This window comes from Phycodurus eques, chromosome 10 (assembly GCF_024500275.1).
Source record: "Phycodurus eques isolate BA_2022a chromosome 10, UOR_Pequ_1.1, whole genome shotgun sequence".
In the NCBI taxonomy this organism is placed as follows: domain Eukaryota; kingdom Metazoa; phylum Chordata; class Actinopteri; order Syngnathiformes; family Syngnathidae; genus Phycodurus; species Phycodurus eques.
The window spans coordinates 1,508,555-1,529,756 of record NC_084534.1 but is presented as its reverse complement, the minus strand read 5'-3'; the positions used below and the strand labels follow the sequence as shown (position 1 = coordinate 1,529,756).

The 21,202-nt window shown below is 41.5% G+C and overlaps 1 protein-coding gene across 2 annotated transcripts in view; it reads left to right on the top strand.

The window, feature by feature from the left end:
- Positions 1 to 21,202, top strand: part of fhit (fragile histidine triad diadenosine triphosphatase) — a 296,326-nt gene that overhangs the window by 85,108 nt on the left and 190,016 nt on the right. The window contains exons 4-5 of one of the 2 annotated variants that reach the window (XM_061688131.1): positions 1,878 to 1,964; positions 18,878 to 19,002. In XM_061688131.1, coding sequence (XP_061544115.1) covers positions 18,897 to 19,002 — 106 coding nt within the window. In that variant the 5' untranslated portion in view covers positions 1,878 to 1,964; positions 18,878 to 18,896. The remainder of the gene's footprint in view (positions 1 to 1,877; positions 1,965 to 18,877; positions 19,003 to 21,202) is intronic. The other variant, XM_061688132.1, reaches the window with a different exon arrangement.

The following is a 21,202-nucleotide window of genomic DNA, read 5'->3' as shown; positions in this document are numbered from 1 at the left end:
ATAAATATTTATTTTGTTTGCGTGTAATCAGTCTCTGGATACTTTGTGCGTGGTTAAAATCCTTTTTGTCAATGCTGATCAGTGTGTCCTTTCTGTCTCTAATGCTTTTCGTCCACTCTAATCAAATTTCTTGCACTAACGCTTGTTTCCCGGAGATGGTGTGCTGACAATAATAATTCACATACACAACTAAATGGGAGCTCTCAAACATCCCCAACATGAGGAGGTAGGGCTTCCCTGATCAGATTTGCTTGGAAGCGTTCCTGGTGATAATGGGCCTAATGCAGGATATGAGTACATGTTTACAGATAGCTGTTATCCTGTGGGTCATCTGTAATCATGAGGATATTTCATTTTCCCCTTCAATACTAAACTTTGCTGAGTCAAATTTAATCCGGTTTAATGTGGACTATAATCCAAGAATACAATATGTCAAATATCAGCAGCATCTGCTTTCCTCTTCTCGTTTGATTGTCAACTGATCAACAGATTCATAGTGATTAATGAGCTCTGAATAATTTAGTTTTTTTTCCATGCCTGGTTAGGTTTTGTGTGTTCAATTGAGATCGAAGCGGCTGCTATTTAAAGATTCTGATTTTCAATTTTTCACCTTCTTTTAATCATGGATTTAAAGTAAAATGACAGTTTCCTGAGATTATTTAGCAACACTGTAATTGACTAAATACTAGTGAAACATAAACTATATTAATCAAAGCAAATATATAAAAAAAAATAAAATAAAATATAAAAAGGGTGATTGAAGACTCTAAATTGCCCTTAGGTGTGAATGTGTGCGCAAATGGTTGTTTGTTTACATGTGCCCTGCGATTGGCTGGCGACCAGTTCAGGGTGTACCCCGCCTCTCGCCCGAAGATAGCCGGGATAGGCTCCAGCAGCCCGCGACCCTTGTGAGGATAAAGCGGTTCAGAAAATGGATGGATGGAAGGAAATATAAAAGGGATGAGTATTTGTAGTGCCACCATTAAATGCAAACTTCATACGTAACTACAGTATATATAATACAGGCTGTAGATTACCATCATGGTAGTACATTTTATTTGCATTTTAATGGATTTAAAATGGACTTTTCGGATCATTGTCCTGCTGCAGAACCCAAGTGCACTTCAGCTTTGGTGACGAACTGATGCCTGAACATTCTCCTTTAGGATTTTCTGGTAAAGAACAGAATTCAGGGTTCCATCAATAACAACAAGTCGTCCAGGTTCTGAAGTAAGAAGGCAGCCCCAGACCATCACACTACTACCAGCAGGCTTGGGGAGTAACGGAATACATGTAACAGGATTATGTAATCAGAATACAAAAACGGTAACTGTATTCCTCTACAGCTAAAGAAAAAAAATTTCATCAGATTACAGGTACATTTATTAAAAATTGGGATTATTTACAGGTTCACAATTTTAATACGGGAAGAGGCCAGTTATTGATTTTGAGTCCCAACCTTTTACAGCGTTAGCAACACATCATTGTATCATAAAGTTTGTGTGTGTGTGTGTGTGTGTGTGTGTGTGCGTCAATAAGGGGAAGGTTTAAGATACCGCTAATTGTAAAGGCTGCCTTTTTAGTTTTAATTAGTCCTCTTTGTTTCCATTTCACTCGGTATACACTGAGTCATGTGGATAGGTTTTAAAATGAAGCTGGGCAGCACGGTGAACAAAAGTTTAACATGTCTTGTCAGAGTTCTGAGGTTTTGGATTTTAATCCAGAGTGCTCCGTGTTCCTCTTGCTCCTGTATTCCAAAAACATCCATATTAAACATTTACAGAACAATATATTTTATTGATATTGATTTTTTTATTTTTTTTAAATTGTATTTGGTAATCCATCCATCCATTTTCTGGACCACTTCTCCTCACTAGGGTCGCGGGCGTGCTGGAGCATATCCCAGCTATTTTCTGGCGAAAGGCGGGACACACCCTGAACTGGTCGCCCAAAAGTAATTAAAGGTAATCACGTTACATTACTTCAATATTGTAGTACTTGGATTACACTATTGATTGCTTTTTTTTTTTTTTTTTTTTAAGCGGTAACTAGATACTGGATCAGAATAACATTTCAAAGTAACCCTCCCAAACCTGACCACCAGCATGTTAGACTGTTGGTATGGTATTCGTTTTCTGAAATGCTGTTACATTTACGCCAGACGTAACGAGACAAACACCTCGCAAAAAGTTAAACTTTCATCTCTGTCAGTCTCCCCAAAGTATTTGAAATCATTCATACAGTATGTTTTAATTTTTTTTTTTAATTATTATTTTTTTTTTGGTGGGGTGAAAATGTTTTGTTCTACAATTTCAATGAAGTTGCGACGTTGTGTTATACAAATAAAAACAGAATACAATGATTTGCAAATGATATTCGACCTATATTTAATTGAATACATTGCAAAGACAAGATATTTAATGTTCAAACTGATCAACTTTATGGTTTTTAACAAATAATCATTAACTTAGAATTTTATGGCTGCAACACGTTTCAAAAATGCTGGGACATGGTCATGTTTACCACTGTGATACATCACCTTTTAACAACATTCAATAAATGTTTGGGAACTGAGGACACTAATTGTTGAAGCTTTGTAGGTGGAATTCTTTCCCATTCTTGTTTGTCAGTCCGGGGTCTCCGTTGTCGTATTTTACGCTTCATAATGCACCACACATTTTCAATAGGAGACAGGTCTAGACTGCAGCCAGGCCAGTCTAGTACCCGCACTCTTTTCCTACGAAGTCACGCTGTTGTAACACGTGTAGAATGTGGTTTGGCATCGTTTTGCCGAAATAAGCAGGGGTGTCCATGAAAAAGACGTTGCTTGGATGGCAGCATATGTTTCTCCAAAACCTGTATGTACCTTTCAGCATTAATGGTGCCTTCACAGATGTGTAAGTTACCCATCCCATTGGCACTAACACAGCCCCAGACCTTCACAGATGCTTGCTTTTTAACTTTGCGTCCATAACAGTCCGGATGGTTCTTTCCCTCTTTGGGCCGGAGGACACGACGGCCAAAATTTCCAAAAACAATTTGAAATGTGTACTCCCCCTATCTTTGCTTGTGAATGACTGAGCAATTCAGGGAAGCTCCTTTTATACTCAATCATGGCACCCACCTGTTCACCTGTGGGATGTTCCAAACACTCTCACTATTTTTTTGCCACCAGTCCCAGCTTTTTTGGAACGTGATGCAGCCATAAAATTCTAAGTTAATGATTATTTGCTAAAAACAATCATGTTTATCAGTTTGAACATTAAATATCTTGTCTTTGTAGTGTATTCAATTAAATATAGGTTTAACATGATTTGCAAATCATTGTATTCTGTTTTTATTTATGTTTAACACAACGTCCCAACTTCATTGGAATTGGGGTTGTATTTGGTCAGCAGTGGTTTTCACCTTGGAACTCTGCCATGGATGCCATTTTTCCCCAGTCTCATTATTGTTGAGTCATGAACACTGACCTTAACTGAGGTAAGGGAGGCATGCAGTTCTTTAAATCTTGGGCTGTGTTCCTTTGTGACCCCCTGGATGAATCATCGCTGTGCACTTGAGGTAATATTTGTAGGCTGGCCATTCCTGAGAAGGTTTACCACTATTGCATCTTTTCTCCATTTGTTGATAATGGATTTCAGTGTGTTTTACATAAGTCCTAGTTGAAAATTTATTTGGGAGTTCATATAATTTGTTAAAAACATAGTTGGAGGATTAATAAATTAAGATTATAAAATAAGAATTCATGAGAGATGTGTAAAATTTAAATTAAAGGGAGAACCATCTCATTAAATTGCATTTGGTTGAGAAGACATTAAGTTAGACAGAAATGGACTATATTTTCCATGATGCTTTAGGAAGCATGGGAAGAAGGGAAAACATTACATAGATTAAAGTTTTTTTTAAATTAATTTATTAATTTTTTGCTTTTGTTGCGGGAAGAAGTTATGCTGTACCTTTCGTTTTAACCACACGCTTCAATTGTGTGTTCCCCTTTGTTCACTACAGAGAGTTAAAGTTGAAAACTCGTTTTGTTATTTTTCTTCCGTTGCAAAAGGAAAGCTGCAACACTCCTAAAGCTTTAGAAATAACTTGGTAACCCTTTCCAGACTGACAGATTTAAACTGTCATTGTATAGCATCATATCACACAGTTAATGTTGCCCCCTCGGCATCCACTGCAGCCTGGTCATCCTGAATAGGCGATCGCGACATGTTTTTCCATCTCAGGGTTTCTTCTTTTTTTTCCTAAATTGACTTGAGGGGAGTTCTTCCCAGCCGGGATGGAGGGCTTAGGCCAGAGGATGTCATCAATCTCATTGTTCTCTGGGTTGCAAAGCCCTTTCAGACTCTTTACTTTGTAGTGCTATATACAACCCCAATTCCAATGAAGTTAGGACATTGTGTTCAACATAAAAAAAAACAGAATACAATGATTTGCAAATCATGTTCAATCTATATTTAATTGAATACACGACAAAGACAAGATCTTTAATGTTGAAACTGATAAACTTTATTGTTTTTAGCAAATAATCATTAACTTAGAATTTTATGGCTGCAACACGTTCCAACTGGGACACGGTCATGTGTCCCAGTTGGAACGTGTCATGTGTCCCACGGAGGATACGATGGGCAAAATTTCCGAAAACAATTTGAAATGTGTACTCGTCGGACCAAAGAACACTTTCCCACTTTGCATGTGATTTCTCCAGGTTCTCTGACCCTTTTGATGATATTATGGACCGTAGATGATGAAATCCCTAAATTCCTTGCAATTGTATGTTGAGGAACATTGTCCTTAAACGTTTTGACCATTCTTCTCACGCACTTGTTCACAAAGAGGTCAACCTCGCCCCATCTTTGCTTGTGAATGACTGAACAATTCAGGCAATCTCCTTTTAGAACCAATTACGGCACCCACCTGTTCCCAATTAACATGTTCGCCTGTAGGATGTTCCAAACAGGTGTTTGCTGAACATTCCTCAACTTTCTCAGTCTTTTTTGCCACCTGTCCCAGCTTTTTTGGAACGTGTTGCAGCCATAAAATTCCAAGTTAATGATTATTTGCTAAAAACAATCATGTTTATCAGTTTGAAGATTAAATATCTTGTCTTTGTCGTGTATTCATTTAAATCTAGGTTGAACATGATTTGCAAATCATTGTATTCTGTTTTTATTTATGATTAACACAACGTTCCAACTTCATTGGAATTGGGGTTGTAGATAAACTTGACTTTGGGGACCAAAGAACCAAACGAAAAAAGAATCAAACCATACCACTGTAATGACTTGTCGCTGTAGCACCTGACTGAATGGTTGAAGTACTAACAGCATGCACCCTATCTATCTTCACTAGAACTATTCATATATATATATGAATTAGGTTCAAGTTCTTGATATATAATTCTGGCGCTTGACTTGACTCTTACTTTCTAATTTAAGGTGGTTAAAGTTTTCATGTATTTGGAGGTCATCCTCCTCATTGCTCCATCCACTTTGAATCGTACACCCGTAATACCATTTGCAGAGAAACGGCCCTACAGTGTGATGCCACCACAACCATGCATGCTAGTTTGTTCAGTGGTCCTAGGTTTGAAAGCCTCATCTTGACTTCTCCGAACGTACTTACTGTTAGTGTGCTCCAATAGCTCACTGTTTGTCTCGTCTGACCATAATTTCACAAGGTAGTGGCTGACAAAACCCATTTGGGGTCAAGGGTAGAAGCCCCACTCCTTGAGCTGTCACCTTATCATGGTGGAGGGGTTTGTGTGTCCCAATGATCCGAGCTAAGTTGTCTGGGGCTTTATGCCCCTGGCAGGGTCACCCATGACAAACTGGTCCTGGGTGAGGGACCAGACAAAGCACAACTCCAAAACCCCCTATGATGACAAACAATTCAGGAAGACGTTTTCCCTTGCCCGGACGCGGGTCACCGGGGGCCCCCTCTGGAGCCAGGCCTGGAGGTTGGGCCTCGAAGGTGAGCACCTGGTGCCTGCACCCATGGGGCCCGGCCGGGCACAGCCCGAAAGGGTAACGTGGGTCCCCTTTCCTATGGGCTCACCACCTGTGGGAGGGGCCATAGGGGTCGGGTGCAGTGTGAACTGGGCTGTGGCCGAAGGCAGGGACCTTGGCGATCCGATCCCCGGCTCCAGAAGCTGGCTCTCGGTACGTGGAATGTCACCTCTCTGGCAGAGAAGGAGCCCGATCTGGTGAGTGAGGTCGAGAAGTTAGATATAGTCGGGCTCGCCTCCACAGTTTCAACTCACACCTCCGGCAGAACTTCACCCACGTCTCGGGGGAGGCGGGGGACATTGTTGACCATGTCCCGCGCCTCTATTGCCGAGTAAGGTAGTCGGTGCCTGTCGTGGCAGCAATCCCCGAACCCGTAGGTGGACACCAACGGTGAAGGATTCCGTCAAGCTGAAGAAGGAGTCCTATCGGGGGGTTTTGGCCTGTGGGACTGCTGGGGCAGCTGATGGGTACCGGCTGGCCAAGCGGAAAGCAGCTTTGGTGGTCGCTGAAGCAAAAACTCTGGCATGTGAGGAGTTCGGTGAGGCCATGTAGAAAGACTTCGAGGAAATTCTGGTCCACCATCTGGCATCTCAGGAGGGGAAAGCAGTCCACCTCCAACACTGTGTATAGTGGGGATTGGGCACTGCTGACCTCGACGTTGTGAGTCGGTGGGAAGAATACTTCGAAGACCTCCACAACTCCACCGACACGCCTTCCCATGAGGAAGCAGAGTCTGGGTTCTCTGAGGCGGGCTCTCCTATCTCTGGGGTTGAGGTCACCAAGGTGGTTAAAAAGCTCTTCTGTGGCAAGGCCCCAGGGGTGGAGGAGATTAGTGTTCCGGACACGTCCCACCGGGAGGAGACCCCGGAGACGACCCATGACACAGTGGAGAAACTGTGTCTCTCGGCTGGCCTGGGAACACCTCGGGATCCCCTGGGAAGAGCTGGAGGAAGTGGCTGGGGAGAGTGAAGTCTGGGCGTACCTGCTAAAGCTACTACCCCCGCGACCCGATCTCGGATAAGCGGTAGAAAAAGTGATGAATGGATGGGTAGAAACCTTCGGAAGGGATCAAAAGTGGATGGCGCCCCCTTCCAGGATGACGAGGCTGCAATAGATGGTGAGTGAACACCATTGACCACATCATATGATGTTATACAGTGATAGTTTAAAAAGCATGAGAGTCCATTAGATGAAATGAAGTGCCGCAGGTTTGTAGATGCCTCTTAAAAGACGTTCTTCTTAGGACCTTTCTTGGTTGGTCAATGTTGAATTGCCACAGCAACGCTCCGGGAATGTATTCCTCCTCAGGTCTTGTCCCAGTCGATCAATGCAGAATCCTTACAGCAACAGCCTTATTTCGCTCATAGCCACCTAACCCCCTCTCTGAACAGGAGAGAGAGAGTGGTGCGGCGTTGGGGTGGTAGAAGAGAGGGCAGACAGGCCAAACTCCATATGTCAATGGTTGAGGTGGGGTAAGAGACAAGTTGCATACTAGGTGTGGTTTAACCAAGGGTTGAGTTTGGGTCTTTTAAGTCAGGGTCTAATCGTGGCTGTCTCAAAAGCTGCCAGTGCCAGAGGAGAGGGATACATTTAGAAGGTTCAGACTATAGGGTACTTAGTATGCATTTTTATTCTTAATGGTGCTACGGTGTTGAAGGCGTTACAGAGAGTTACTTAAAATTGTTTGTGATATTATCAATCAAATCAACATGAGAAAAAGAAGTAAAAGCTGTGGATAATATTTGAGACAGAGCAAGTCAAAGGATTAATATTTGCTGCTCGCATAGCATTAGTTGAGAGGAACAGGGCCAAGACCTCAAATTTCATGAAGTAATGGTCAGACATAGCATAGATATGAGATCGGGGAGAACCATTACATTGGAGATCGCAGTGCTCTGGTTTAGTACGGTATCTAAAATATTGCTGTTATTGTGGGTTGATTCATGTATTAGATGCATGAAGCCAAAAGTATCAATTCGTCTGAAACACAATGCTAAGTTTCAGATGGGGACTCCATATAGATATTAAAGTCACCCATGATTAATATATGATCAGGTCAGCAACAAAGTCAGGAAATTCATCTAAAAAAACAGAGGAGGGGGCAGGGGGGACATTAAATAACTGCTAGTCAAATGGGCAGTGGTGCGAGCCATCACGTAACAAGAACCTCAAATGATTTGATTGTTAAACCCAAGATTGAGGTAAAGATTAGATTAAGATATAATGGCAATGGCACCACCCTTCTTGAATGGGCATGCACCTTGTGACCTTGCGAAGTTTGGGGGAGATGCTTCATTTAATGGAAAACAAGTCTCACAAAGACCCATCATCAAGATTATCGTCTCTAATAAACTCATTCACTAGCAAAGCCTTAGAAGCGAGTGATCTAATGTTCCTAAACCAATTCTCATTTGAGTGAGCTGGTCACTACTATTTGCCTCAGATGTACATCGCCTGATCGCCTGTGTCCCAGCCTCCTATGAAGTGAACTTTCATAGTAAGATCAAACATTTATCTGTAATTCTAGAAAGATTTATTACGCCTTCCCTGTTAGGGTGAAGGCAGTCCATCCTCAGGAGGTCAGGTCGGCCCCAGAAGGAGGGCCAGTTGTCCCCAAATTGCAGTTCATGTTCGCTACAAAATGTTGCCAGCCACTGGTTGAGTGAGAACAATCTGCTGCATCTCATCATTGCCTTTCAATGCAATGAACTAGAGACAATTGCTCGATGCATACTCAGTTTTCTAGCGAGATTACATGACCAAGCTATGTTGTTCTTTGTAATTTTTTAATGCCCATCCTTGTATCGTACGCGGAGATCCAATATAATTTATTTAAAGTCATCACAAATTACATTATCGCCGTACACAATGAAGTGGTTCATTTTAAGATTTGAGCACTGAAGGAACCTGTTTTAAAATCTCCTAACTTCCGTGGTTCCAAGCGTGTTCGTTTTCGTGAAAGAACGTCGTTCACAACAATGTATAAAAAGCAACCAATTTATTCCTGACAGAGGAGTCTATACATTTTGCAGAGCTCTGGGTTGGTAACTACCCTAACTTATTCTTAGCAGATACAGTAGTAGAACAAAACTATCTGACTCTCCCCCAGACTTATACAATGTTTCAAACAGGCCGGTGTGGAATCGCTGTCGTCTGATTGGTCCGTAATCTGACGTCATCGTTGTTCGGCCAAATGATGACTATTTGATCTGGGTCCAGACGTCGCCTGCCGATGTCTCCTGCATTCAATGTTTATAGTGGCTCCCCGCAGTTCCTTTCTTCTTTGCCATCTGTCTCCAAATACCCCCTGATGGGGGCCACATACCCCCCGCTGGGGGCCTTCCTGCAGTATACTCCTATACTCCAATACACATTCTCTTCCAAACTAGTTAGAATTACATATTAGAATATAAAGTATTCTATATTCCCTTCAGCACTTAAAAAGCTCATGCAGTATTGTCAGCTTGTGCAAGTGTCATGATGTCTTTTTGGATCAGATCCTTATTTTCCAGTGCTTCTTTCACACCTTTCATGACAAAGTCCTTTATGTTAGCTCTGATTAGGACATCTGATTAGGACATCTTTCCTTGTGGAAGGCAGATATTTCAGCATTTTCTGTCATTCTTCGCATATCCTTGTTACGTGTCAAACGTGTCAAACGTAACAAGGATATGCGAAGAATGACAGAAAATGCTGAAATATCTGCCTTCCACAAGGAAAGAGAGGCGTGGAATCATAAATGAATAATTTAATATCATTACAGTTCAGGGATGTTCTGCCAGGGGAGGTGGAGCCTAACCTGTATGTAACAAGTAAAATAAAATAATAAAAATATGTTTCGGCCAACATAACATTACCATTTTAGGTCACTGGTCTGTGCGTTATATTGATTTCTTTTTTCTTTTTAATCCAATAATGTCCCCCACTTCAAGGATAAAATTGCTTAATTTGTGCATTTCCTCTTCAAATACATTGGCGAGTGCAGCAGCAAGCAGCCGGCCTCATTTCAGATTGTGCAATCCCTCACAGAAAAAGCAGAAATAGCACAACGCAACAGCACAATCTATTGTTAAACTCTCTGCCTGTTCTCTTCATGTCTCAAATATTTGTTTTTTCAGACACTTGTAATATGCATTCTGATTTTCCATTGTCAGGCTAATGTATTTAATATTAGAATATTTAATATTTAATTTTGCTGATTACATAAAATCATCCATAAAGCTCAAGGGGAGACAGACAGGATTGTCAGAATGTGGTTGTCAGTCTCTTTTATTGTGGCTGTGACATCCACACTGAAGGGCACACAGTTTCACAATGGTGTTGCTCTTGTTCTACACAGACACCTACCTTGCTAGTCTAGTTGCTTTGACCTTTCAAGACTAAATGCTGATCTCATTGGATTGTATATTTTACAAACAGTGGGGCATGAATGCAAAATTGAATGCTTCTCATCTTTTTTACTGAAAATGATTTTAATCTAGATCAGGGGTGTCAAATTAATTTTTGTCTCGGGCCAGATCGTAGTTATGACTTCCCTTGGGGGGCCGCTACAACTGTGAATGAAAGATTACCTCATATACTGTAATTACATACAGCCTGCAGGGGGTCGGTGGAAATTCAGCTACTATGGGTCGAAGACGAAGAAGAGGTGGAAAGCGAGTTCTTCGGCAGAAAGAGAAGAGGAAAGCACAGAGCCTATAACTGAATATGGGGACTTTGAATGTTGGGACTACAACAGGAAAATCTCGGGAGTTGGTTGACATGATGATTAGGAGAAAGGCTATTTATTGTGTGTCTAGGAGACCAGGTGGAAAGGCCGTAAGACGAGAAGTTTAGGAGCAGGGTTTAAATTATTTTAGCATGGTGTAGATGGGAAGAGAAATTGAGTCGGGGTTATTTTAATTAGTTAAGAATGACTTGGAGGTGAAAAGAGTATCAGATCAAGTGATGAGGCTGAAACTTGAAATTCAGGGTGTTATGGATAATGTGATTAGTGGCTATGCCCCACAGGTAGGATGTGACCTACAGGTGGAAGAGAAATTCTGGAAGTAGCTAGACAAAGTAGTACTGAGCGTCACAGACAGAGAGAGAGTGGTGATTGGTGAAATTCTTATGGACATGTTGGTGAAGGAAACAGGGGTGATGAAGACGTGATGGGTAAGTACGGCATCCAGGAAAGGAACTTAGAGGGACAAATGGTGGTAGACTTTGCAAAAAGGATGGAAATGGCTGTTGTGAACACTTTTTTCCAGAAGAGGCAGGAACATAGGGTGACCTACAAGAGCGGAGGTAGAAGCACGCAGGTGGATTACATCTTGCGCAGACAATGTAATCTGAAGGAGTTTACTGACAGTAAGGTATTGGTAGAGGAGAGTGTGGCTAGACAGCATAGGATGGTGGTGTGTAAGAGGACTGGTGGTGGGGAGGGAGTGAGATTAGGAAGACAAAGGCAGAGCAGAGAACAATGTGGTGGAAGCTGAGACAGGACGAGTGTTGTGCAGCTTTTCATGAAGAGATGAGACAGGCTCTCGGTTGGCCAGACAGAGGGATAGAGATGGGAAGGATGTGCAGCAGGTTAGGGTGATTAAGGATAGAGATGGAAATATGTTGACTGGTGCCAGTAGTGTGCTAGATAGATGGAAAGAATACTTTGAGGAGTTGATGAATGAGGAAAATGAGAGAGAAGGGAGAGTAGAAGACGCAACTGTGGTCGACCAGTAAGTGGCAATGATTAGTAAGGGGGAAGTTGGAAAGACAGTGGGTCCTGATGACATTCCTATGGAGGTATGGAAGCATCTAGGAGAGGTGGCTGTGGAGTTTTTGACCAGCTTGTTCAATAGATTTCTAGTGGGTGAGAAGATTCCTGAGGAATGGAGGAAAGGTGTGCTGGTTCCCATTTTTAAGAACAAGGGCGATGTGGAGCGCTGTGGGAACTATAGAGGAATAACGTTGATGAGCCACACAATGAAGTTATGGTAAAGACTAGTGGAGGCTAGACTCAGGACAGAAGTGAGTATTTGCAAGCAACAGTATGGTTTCCTGCCTAGAAAGAGTACCACAGATGCATTATTTGCCTTGAGGATGTTGATGGAAAAGTACAGAGAAGGTCAGAAGGAGCTCCATTGTGTCTTTGTAGATCTAGAGAAAGCCTATAACAGAGTACCCAGAGAGGAACTGTGGTACTGCATGCGGACGTCTGGAGTGGCAGAGAAGTATGTTAGAATAATACAGGACGTACGAGGGCAGCAGAACAGTGGGGAAGTGTGACAGACAAATTTAAAGTGGTGTGACTGCATCAGGGATCAGCCCTGAGCCCCTTCCTGTTTGCAGTGGTGATGGATAGGCTGACAGATGAGGTTAAACTGGAATCCCCGTGGACCATGATGTTTGCAGTGAAAGCAGGAAGCAGGTGGAGGAACAGATAGAAAGATGGAGGCATGCACTGGAAAGCAGAGGAATGAAGATTAACCGAAGTAAGACAGAATATATGTGCATGAAGGGGTGGTGGGGGAAGAGTGTGGCTACAGGGAGAAGAGATAACAAGGGTGGAGGACTTACTAGGAATACTTGGGGTCAACAGTCCAGAGCAATGGTGAGTGTGGTCAGGAAGTGAAGAAACTGGTCCAAGCAGGTTGGAACGGGTGGAGGAAGGTATCAGGTGTGTTATGTGACAGAAGACTCTCTGCTCGGATGAAGGGCAAAGTTTATAAAAGAGTGGTGAGGCCAGCCATGATGTACAGAAGAGACAACAGGAAGCAGAGCTTGGAGGTGGCGGAAATGAAGATGTTGAGGTTCGCTCTCAGAGTGACCAGGTTGGATAAAATTTTAAATGAGCTCATCAGAGGGACAGCCAAGGTTCGATGTTTTGGAGACAAAGTTAGAGAGAACAGACTTTGATGTTTGGACACGTCCAGAAAAGAGAGAGTAAGTTTATTGGTAGAACGATGATGAGGACGGAGCTGCCAGGCAAGAGAGCGAGAGGAAGACCAAAGAGAAGGCTGATGGATGTCGTGAGGGAAGACATGAGGGCAGTTGGTGTTCTAGAGGAGGATTCAGAAGATAGACTTACATGGAAAAGGATGACGCACTGTGGCGACCCCTAAAGGGACAAGCCGAAAGAAATCAGAAGCCTATAAACATTTTATTTTACGATTACATTTCTTTTCAAAGTGGGATTGTTAACAAATATCATATATATATATATATATATATATATATATATATATATATATATATATATATATATATATTCAATATCTCTATGGTATTACACCAGAACACAATGAGCAATTTCGATTTGGAGCAAAATAGGCCAGCCCGGCTAATTGATATTTAATAACGCGGTGACCATGTTGGGAAGGTCCTCCTTATCATTGTGGGCAACAGCGAGTGACTCGTGTTTATATTTAGACAAAGAAAAACAACAGCTTTCATGTATTGTAGTATTTTTCTGGCACTGTCTGCCCAAACGTGGATAATTGAGCCCACTTCTAACTTGAGAAAACACCTTGTGGTGAATTGCATGTTTTGTTGCTGTTTGTGATGTGCATATTAGTCCTCATTAGCCCTATTATATCACAAGTACCTGTCAAACATGCATCTCTTGGGGTACGTGCTAATCTCGCTCACACGCAGCAATCTCAGAATTTGCACATTCACATTTTAGTTAGTTTTTTTTTATTTTATTGATGTTCATGCTCTGATTACAAAAAATCTGAAGTTAATCCCCATTTACTCAGTACTTGAGTAGGTTTTTACTCTTACTCAAGTAATTTTTTGGAGGACTACATTTTACTTTTACTTGAGTCACATCGTTAAATAACAGTACTGTTACTTGACTACAATATTTGGTTACTCTACTCACCTCTGGATTTGGGGAATTGCAACCTTAAATGTAATGGTACTTCCCTATACTACTGCTATGTCCGACCATTACTTCATAAAATTTGAAGTATTGGTCCATTGCCATCGTTCTGACCACAATCAAAGCTATAGTAGCCGTGAATATCAGGTCTTCAACTACTACTGCACTCGCTGAGCCATAACCCTCAGTAATTCCCACATTTCCTTCTTATGTGGGTCCTATTGATAATCTCTCAAATGAAATAGACTAAATAGTTGATAAATAATAACATAAATAAAACTAGCAAGTGGCATTTAAATGACTGTAACGTAAAAGTATGGTATCTGATAAGATCATTGACGAGCATTTGACGCATACTCCAAAACCCAATCTCAACCCTGTGAGCCTTTGCAACTATTGGCCAGTGTCAAGTCTCCCATCTACTTAAAAAAATCTTGAAGAAATTGTAGTACAGCAGCTTAATGATCACATAGCCTCAAGCAATCTATCTGAAGTTCTTCAGTCCGGATTTAGGGCAGATCATACTACTGAAACGGCCCTGGCAAACGTGACGAATTATCTTTTACTAGCTAAGGATTGCAACACCTCATCAATACTATTATTACTCAACCTCAGCACTGCCTTTGATACACAATATATTACTAGATTGCCTCGAAACGCGTATCGGTATTACAGACCCCGCACTTTCTTGGTTTAGATCTTATCTCTCGGATAGGACGCATGGGATGGTTAGGACGGATGTCTCGCAGAGATCGGTACTCAGCTCTCAGTTTGTTCAGTATTTATATGCTGCCCCTTAGCGATATCTCACGCAAATATCAGATTAGCTTTCACTGTTAAAACCACAAAACTCAGCTATACATGCCATTAAAATTAAATAGCCCATGCGATTTCTCTAATCTGGAGTTGTGTTTCGCTGAGATTAAACAGTGGATGTCCTGTAACTTTTTACTCCTTAACCCTGAGAAAACTGAGATGTTGATTATTGGCCCTGCTAAACATAGCCACTTGTTTAAGGACACCACTCTTGAGTTTTGAAAAAAGCACCATTACCCAAAGTGAGTCAGCAAAAAAATCTAGCGTTATATTTAACTCACCTCTCTCCTTTCAAAATCACATTAAGAATATTACCAAAACGGCATTTTTTCATCTTCGCAATATCGCTAAACTACAGCCCATCCTATCCACTTGTGATGCAGAGATCATAGTCCACGCATTTAGTACGTCTCGCCTCAACTATTGTAACGTGCTGGTTTCTGGTCTTCCCATGTCTAGTATTAAAAGCTTACAGTTAGTGCAAAACGACTTGACGAGGAAGTTTGATCATATTGGCCCCATTCTGGCCAACTTGCATTGGCTCCCGCTTCACTTGAGATGCGATTTTAAGATCCTTTTACTCACTCATAAAATATTACACGGGTTAGAAACCACTTAGCATGCTGACTTAGTTGTACCGTATGTTCCATGCCGGAACCTAGGCTTGCAAAACGCTGGTCTTGATGACTCTGAGAGCCAGAAAGAAGTTCGCCATGCTCTTGAGCATTTTCTCTTTGGGCTCCTGTACAATGGAATGCCTTACCCGCGGATATGAGAGCTGTTACCTCAGTAGAAGTGTTTAAATCCCGACTTAAGACTTATTTATACGCTTTGGCATTTAATTAAAGTACATGCAGGCCTGTTTTATTTCCGCTTGTCCTATATCCTCCCCTCTCGTCTTCTGCTCAGAGAGAGGGCTAGGAGACGTTGACAAGGCTGTTGCTGTTTGGGGACAGCACCAATCAACTAGGACAAGATCTGAGGTGGACCACTTCCCCCAAAATCGTTGCCGTGGATGATTCTGCGCCGACCAAACGGGCCAGGTCCTGCGGCAGAACCACCAAAGGCGTTTACCCTGTGGCATCTTTTCTCTTTAAATGGATTCTTATGCCATCTTAATAAACGTACAGCAGCTTGCCATCGTAATGAACATTGTACAGCACCAGACTATGTGATAAATGTTGCCCACTTGACATCCATTGCAGCCTGGTCATTCTGGAAGGGGGATCCCCCCATCTGCATTCCCTTCAAACGGTTTATTTTTTCCCATAATGGGGTTTTGAGTTTTCCTTTCCCGAATGGCGGGTTTAGATTAGGGGATGTTATCAATCATTGCCAACAGTGGGCCTGTGAAGCACTTGGAGACACTTTTGTGATTAAGGGCTATACAAATAAACTTGACTTCAGTGCAACCAATTCAAATTGTTTACAGATGGATACAGAAGAAAGCTGGGCGACTTGAAATCTGTATTTTACATACAGTATATATAGCAAGGCCACCACTTTTCCTGGGCCGATCATGGTAAAAAACATTGTAACCCTTAATCAGAATGTTTTAGTCGGTAGTAGACATAAGCCACGTCTCAGACAAAATGGAAAATCTGCATCAGTGGAATTGGCCCAAATCTTAACTTGGTTCTGTTTCGGAAGTAGACTTCATTCTGACATTCAGACATTCTGGTGGATAATACCAAGTGCAGATCTCCCTTGTGACACTAGGGCCAAGGTTAAGGTGAACATTGCCAGATCAAAAGGAATTTCTTCAATTTCATTGACTTTTGTGTCGCAGCAGGATTTGCAGTCTTAGAGCAGAATAGGTTTACTAGTTTTGATGGGTTATAATCAGGGCTTGACTTTTTTGCTTAGCAGCTAGTTTAGCGAGTGGTTTCCCAGCATTACTAGCCTTTTAGCATTTTTACTAGCCACAAATTTGTTGTTGGATAATAATTTTTAATATGATTAAAGCAAGATTAAATTAGTCATATTTACTAGCTATTGAAAAGTTCCATTTATAGCCACTAGGTATTTGCAAATAGTTCAAAACTGCTGAAGCAAACAATAAAAAGTGAAAAAAAATATTTTATAATTATTAGAAATTATTTAATTAATTAATTAATTATTGTAATTTTCATTTTCATTTTCAGTATCTTTATGTCACAAATACGCAACTTAACCAACTTTAAAATGGTGTATATAAGTTCTTCCCGTATATTGTCTAATGGCGTACATGGGTGTGACCCGTTGCATATATCTTTATTTAGGTCGCAAAGATGCAAATTACACAACTGTAAAACTCAGAAATAGGCTCTCTAAAAGTTTATTGACAAAAGTGCTGTCACTCTCGGCTCATGCCGCCAGCGTTTGATCGGGGGCGAGGTATGTGTGTGCGAGCAAGCAAGCTCGTGTGTGTGTGTGTGTGTGGACTCAGAAGGAGGAGGGGCCAGGCACAGGCAGCGTGGATGAGACTGAGGAGCAGAGTGGCCGAATCTGAGTGCACTACACGCAGTACAAAAAAGTAAATACTCACCACAGTGGCTCGTGGGAGTGGCTGTGCTTCCTGGCACTGTGGAAACTGACCCGCACATGGTGTGTTGGCGGGTGCTCATGTCATCCATCCATCCATTTTCTTTTCCGCTTATCCTCAATCTCTGCTTATAATCATTGCCGTTTGCAAATGAAAAAAAAAAAAAAAGTAAACGGGTAACTTATCGGGAAGATCCCAGGTTAGGGCTTCTTGGGGAAGTGAAAGTTGTACAATGCACAGGCTAGTAAATTTGCCTTAGTTCTCTTGTGCTTCCGTTCGGTACAGGACTGTCAGCAAGACGAAGAGAAACTGGGAACACGGTTGCTTATTGCGTGGGTTGGGGGGTAAATCAAATACTGTGTCCCGGTCCAGGTCTTCAACCAGTCTTCCACGAGTCGACGCTGGTGATGTCCCGTGCCCAGCACGGCAGCTCTCACCCAGTTAAATGCGATCCAGGTCCATCGAAACTACACAGCGACACCCCTGCCAACTGTTTCAGTTGTGCTGTGGCTATTTGCAGTCGTGCTTTTCTTTATCAGTACAGCTTTTTTCGGCCACCATATGACATCTTGTGCAAACAAATCACTACTGCATGTCTACTTTAAAGTTTAAATACAATGATTTTTTTTGGTGTTTCATTTATTAAATACAATTTTAATGTTAAACTAACAAAAATGTCCGCAAGGATTTTTGTTGTTGGGGGGAGGGGCATTATTTCTGAAGAGATCAGAATCACACACATGCTCAGCACAGGATTATTCTTTTATGTTATTGCTTCACTTTACAAAACTCTCATTAGCAGCGAAATTGTTGCACTTAATTGGGCTTTGAGTACTGCACTTTATATGTCCGTGTTGCCACAGTCATAATGAAGTTACCATGCATTTTCAAATTGAATGCTCTATGTGACAATGCAATGTTGTTAATGTCTCTTTTCTCCTTGTAATGTATCGCGTTCAAATGTGAAATTTATCATGTTATGATGTGATACTGAACTTCCTTTCCTGTTGTGTTCTGTAGAATAGTCAGCATAAAGAAGGGGAATGAAATAGCTTGACAGTTTTGCTCATCCATCCATCCATTTTCCAAGCCGCGTATCCTCACTTAAGGGTGTTCTAGCGCCTATCTCAGCTGAGTTTGGGCAAGAGGCAGGGTACACGCTGAACTGCTCGCCAGCCAATCGCAGGGCACATATAAACAAACAAACATTCACACCGATGGACAATTTACAGTCTTCAATTAACCTACCATGCAGGTTTTTGGAACGTGGGAGGAAACTGGAGTACCCAGAGAAAACCCACGCAGAAACGGGTAGAACACGCAAACTCCACGCAGTGAGAGTGGATTTGAACCTAGGACCTCAGAACTGTGAGGCAGATGTGCTAACTCGTCGGCCACATGCAGCCACTTTTGCTCACGTTCTTTCAAAAAAAAAATTTTTCATCAACTTTCCATACACTGGAACTGCAGAGTGGCCATACACGCACATAATCTTTGTATACAAAACTGCATTATGAAAAAAGTATTGAGTCAAAACTTCAAATAGGCCAACTTTGTTTTTTCACGGATGGCTACCAAATGCATATGGTTTTGGACAGCATTATTAGTTTCTTCATTATGATATTACGGACCAACAGCTGTCTCTGCAACTGTGTGCAGGCCTTTCGGTGAGTGTGACATGTCGACCCTGCGCTTTGGACAACACCTCATCAAGGCCTCTGCCGTGTTCCTGCAGACAGAACTGTCCTTTGCTCTTGTCAACAGGAAGCCTGTGGTGCCTGGACGTATCCTTCGACCCCCAGGTGAGACGTAGGCTTGCCTACAAAAGATTAAATGTTATAAAACCTCACAGGCATAGTAGAGTGAAATTGTGATAAATGAAACATTTATGTGTAGTACTTTGTAGTCATACACTCCAAAAAATTACTCATTGGATAAGCACAAATACATTTTGGGCAGGTTTTCCATCCATGTTGTGTGTGTAACTCCAACTGAAACTTAGTAGTTCCTTGTAATGTCATATAATTGAGTCAGCCAAACCAATTTTCATCAAATACAGCCAAAGTAAAATAAGTACATTAAATGGCCTAAATTGATTGACATCAGTCCAAGTCAAATTACTATAATTAGTCTAAAATAAATATCTTTTAGCGTTTATCCCTCCCCACAATTAATTTCAGACAACACAAAATCTGGTAAATGTGTTTTTATTGAAAACTCACAAAATGAAACTACATTCTTTGGAAATGCATTTTGAACATTACAAGCTTAAATTTTAAGCTTCTTTGTAGTTGTATAAAACACCTTTGAGTCCAGTCACTCATATAGCAACGCAGTTTAGTTCATCTTGAATTAACACATACGAGAAAAGCATCTTCGATGACAGTCTTGGACTGTGAGCACACACCCTGACTGTCCCTTATGAAAAAAAGTTAGATTTTCAGCTGCTGTACGTTTGCATTTAGCTTGGGTCCATCTTGGGTTCATAATGACCGTCTGGAAAAACTCAGAGGTGTACTTCAGGTTTTCTGGAAAGACTAGATGAAGTGCCCTGATGAGCCCAAACAACACCATGATGACACCGCCAGCGTTGTTGCGGACTTTAATGCCCTCGATCACAATTCCCACATCCTCTGGCTCCTCATGTCCATCTTTTCGGATTGTGTAAATCTTTATGACTGTGGTGGTGATGTTCCTTTCTGCATCCTTAGCTACCGCGGGCTGAACAACAACACAAACACAGAAAACAAATTAATTAAAATGCAGCACACGGGGGAAGAATAAAATGACGAGCCGTCTTGCTAACTCTTAACGCAACAGTAGTGCAGCAGCTAAAAATAGCGCTGATTCAGTATTAGCAAATAAAATACTGCATTAACAGACCAGCGCGGTTAATGTAAACAAGAAGTACCGTACTCACTTTAATGTACGCACAACTCTTGGTCACAAACTCTTAAATGCTTTCGCCCAACTTGATTCGCTTGCAGAAAGGGGGGAAAAAAAGGGAGTGAGGAGGAAAGGAGGGCGTGGGAGGTCGGGCGCTATGTGGAGGGGCCGCCTACCAATACAAATTATTAGCTAATAATTTACGTTCGTAGCTTCTGTATGTACGTGTACACTTTTTTTCCAGAACACGTTCTGCAGTTAAAACACTATTTAGAGTAACTACAAACCCGAGTAGTCCTACTGAAACTCCATTCTAGTGTAGGCCATCTTAGCAGTTAAACCTAGCATAGCTAGCTAGCTAGCCCATAATGCCTGCCCAACTACGCTGACGGTCTTCACGGTCTTTTGGGAAAGGTTATTTAAAAAAACAAAACAAATAAAAACAATCAGTACTCCATCAGGGAGGGAAACAGCCATCGATAAAGAAAGCAAGCTGAGAGCGCAAGGAACAAGTTTCTGAGCGTTGCAATGTGCGGTCCCAATTCAAATTTCAAATCAAACACATTTGTTTTGAGTTCATGAACGTCAAAGTGAAACTATAACTTCAGCTTAACAAAAAGTACACGAATAAGTTGTTCATTAGATTTGTTTTAGAAAATTAAACATACAATAAATATGTTGCATGAAAGAAGGGCTTGAATCATTTTTATGAGTGTAGCGGAAAACAAACTAATACAAAGTGTAGCAGTAGTTGTTTGAGACAGAATGACCGTGCTTTACATCTGATATTTGAACAATTGTTGAATCTAAGCTCACAGCATCTTTCTGTTTAGGAGGCCCAGTAAGCATACTTTATATTTCCAACTTTCACTCATGTCAGTGCTATAATAAATGTGGTTAAAAACAGTTGAACCACACTACTTATAGCTGAATAGGCTATCATGTGATTAATCACTGGAAGACTCACTTATCACTGATGCTATCTACTAATGTATGTTTTTACATGCAAAAGCAATCATTTCTGGACAGGGCATCATCAATATGACAAAATCAAATCAACTGATCTCTTCACTAAACACTCAGTTATGCTGCTGCAAT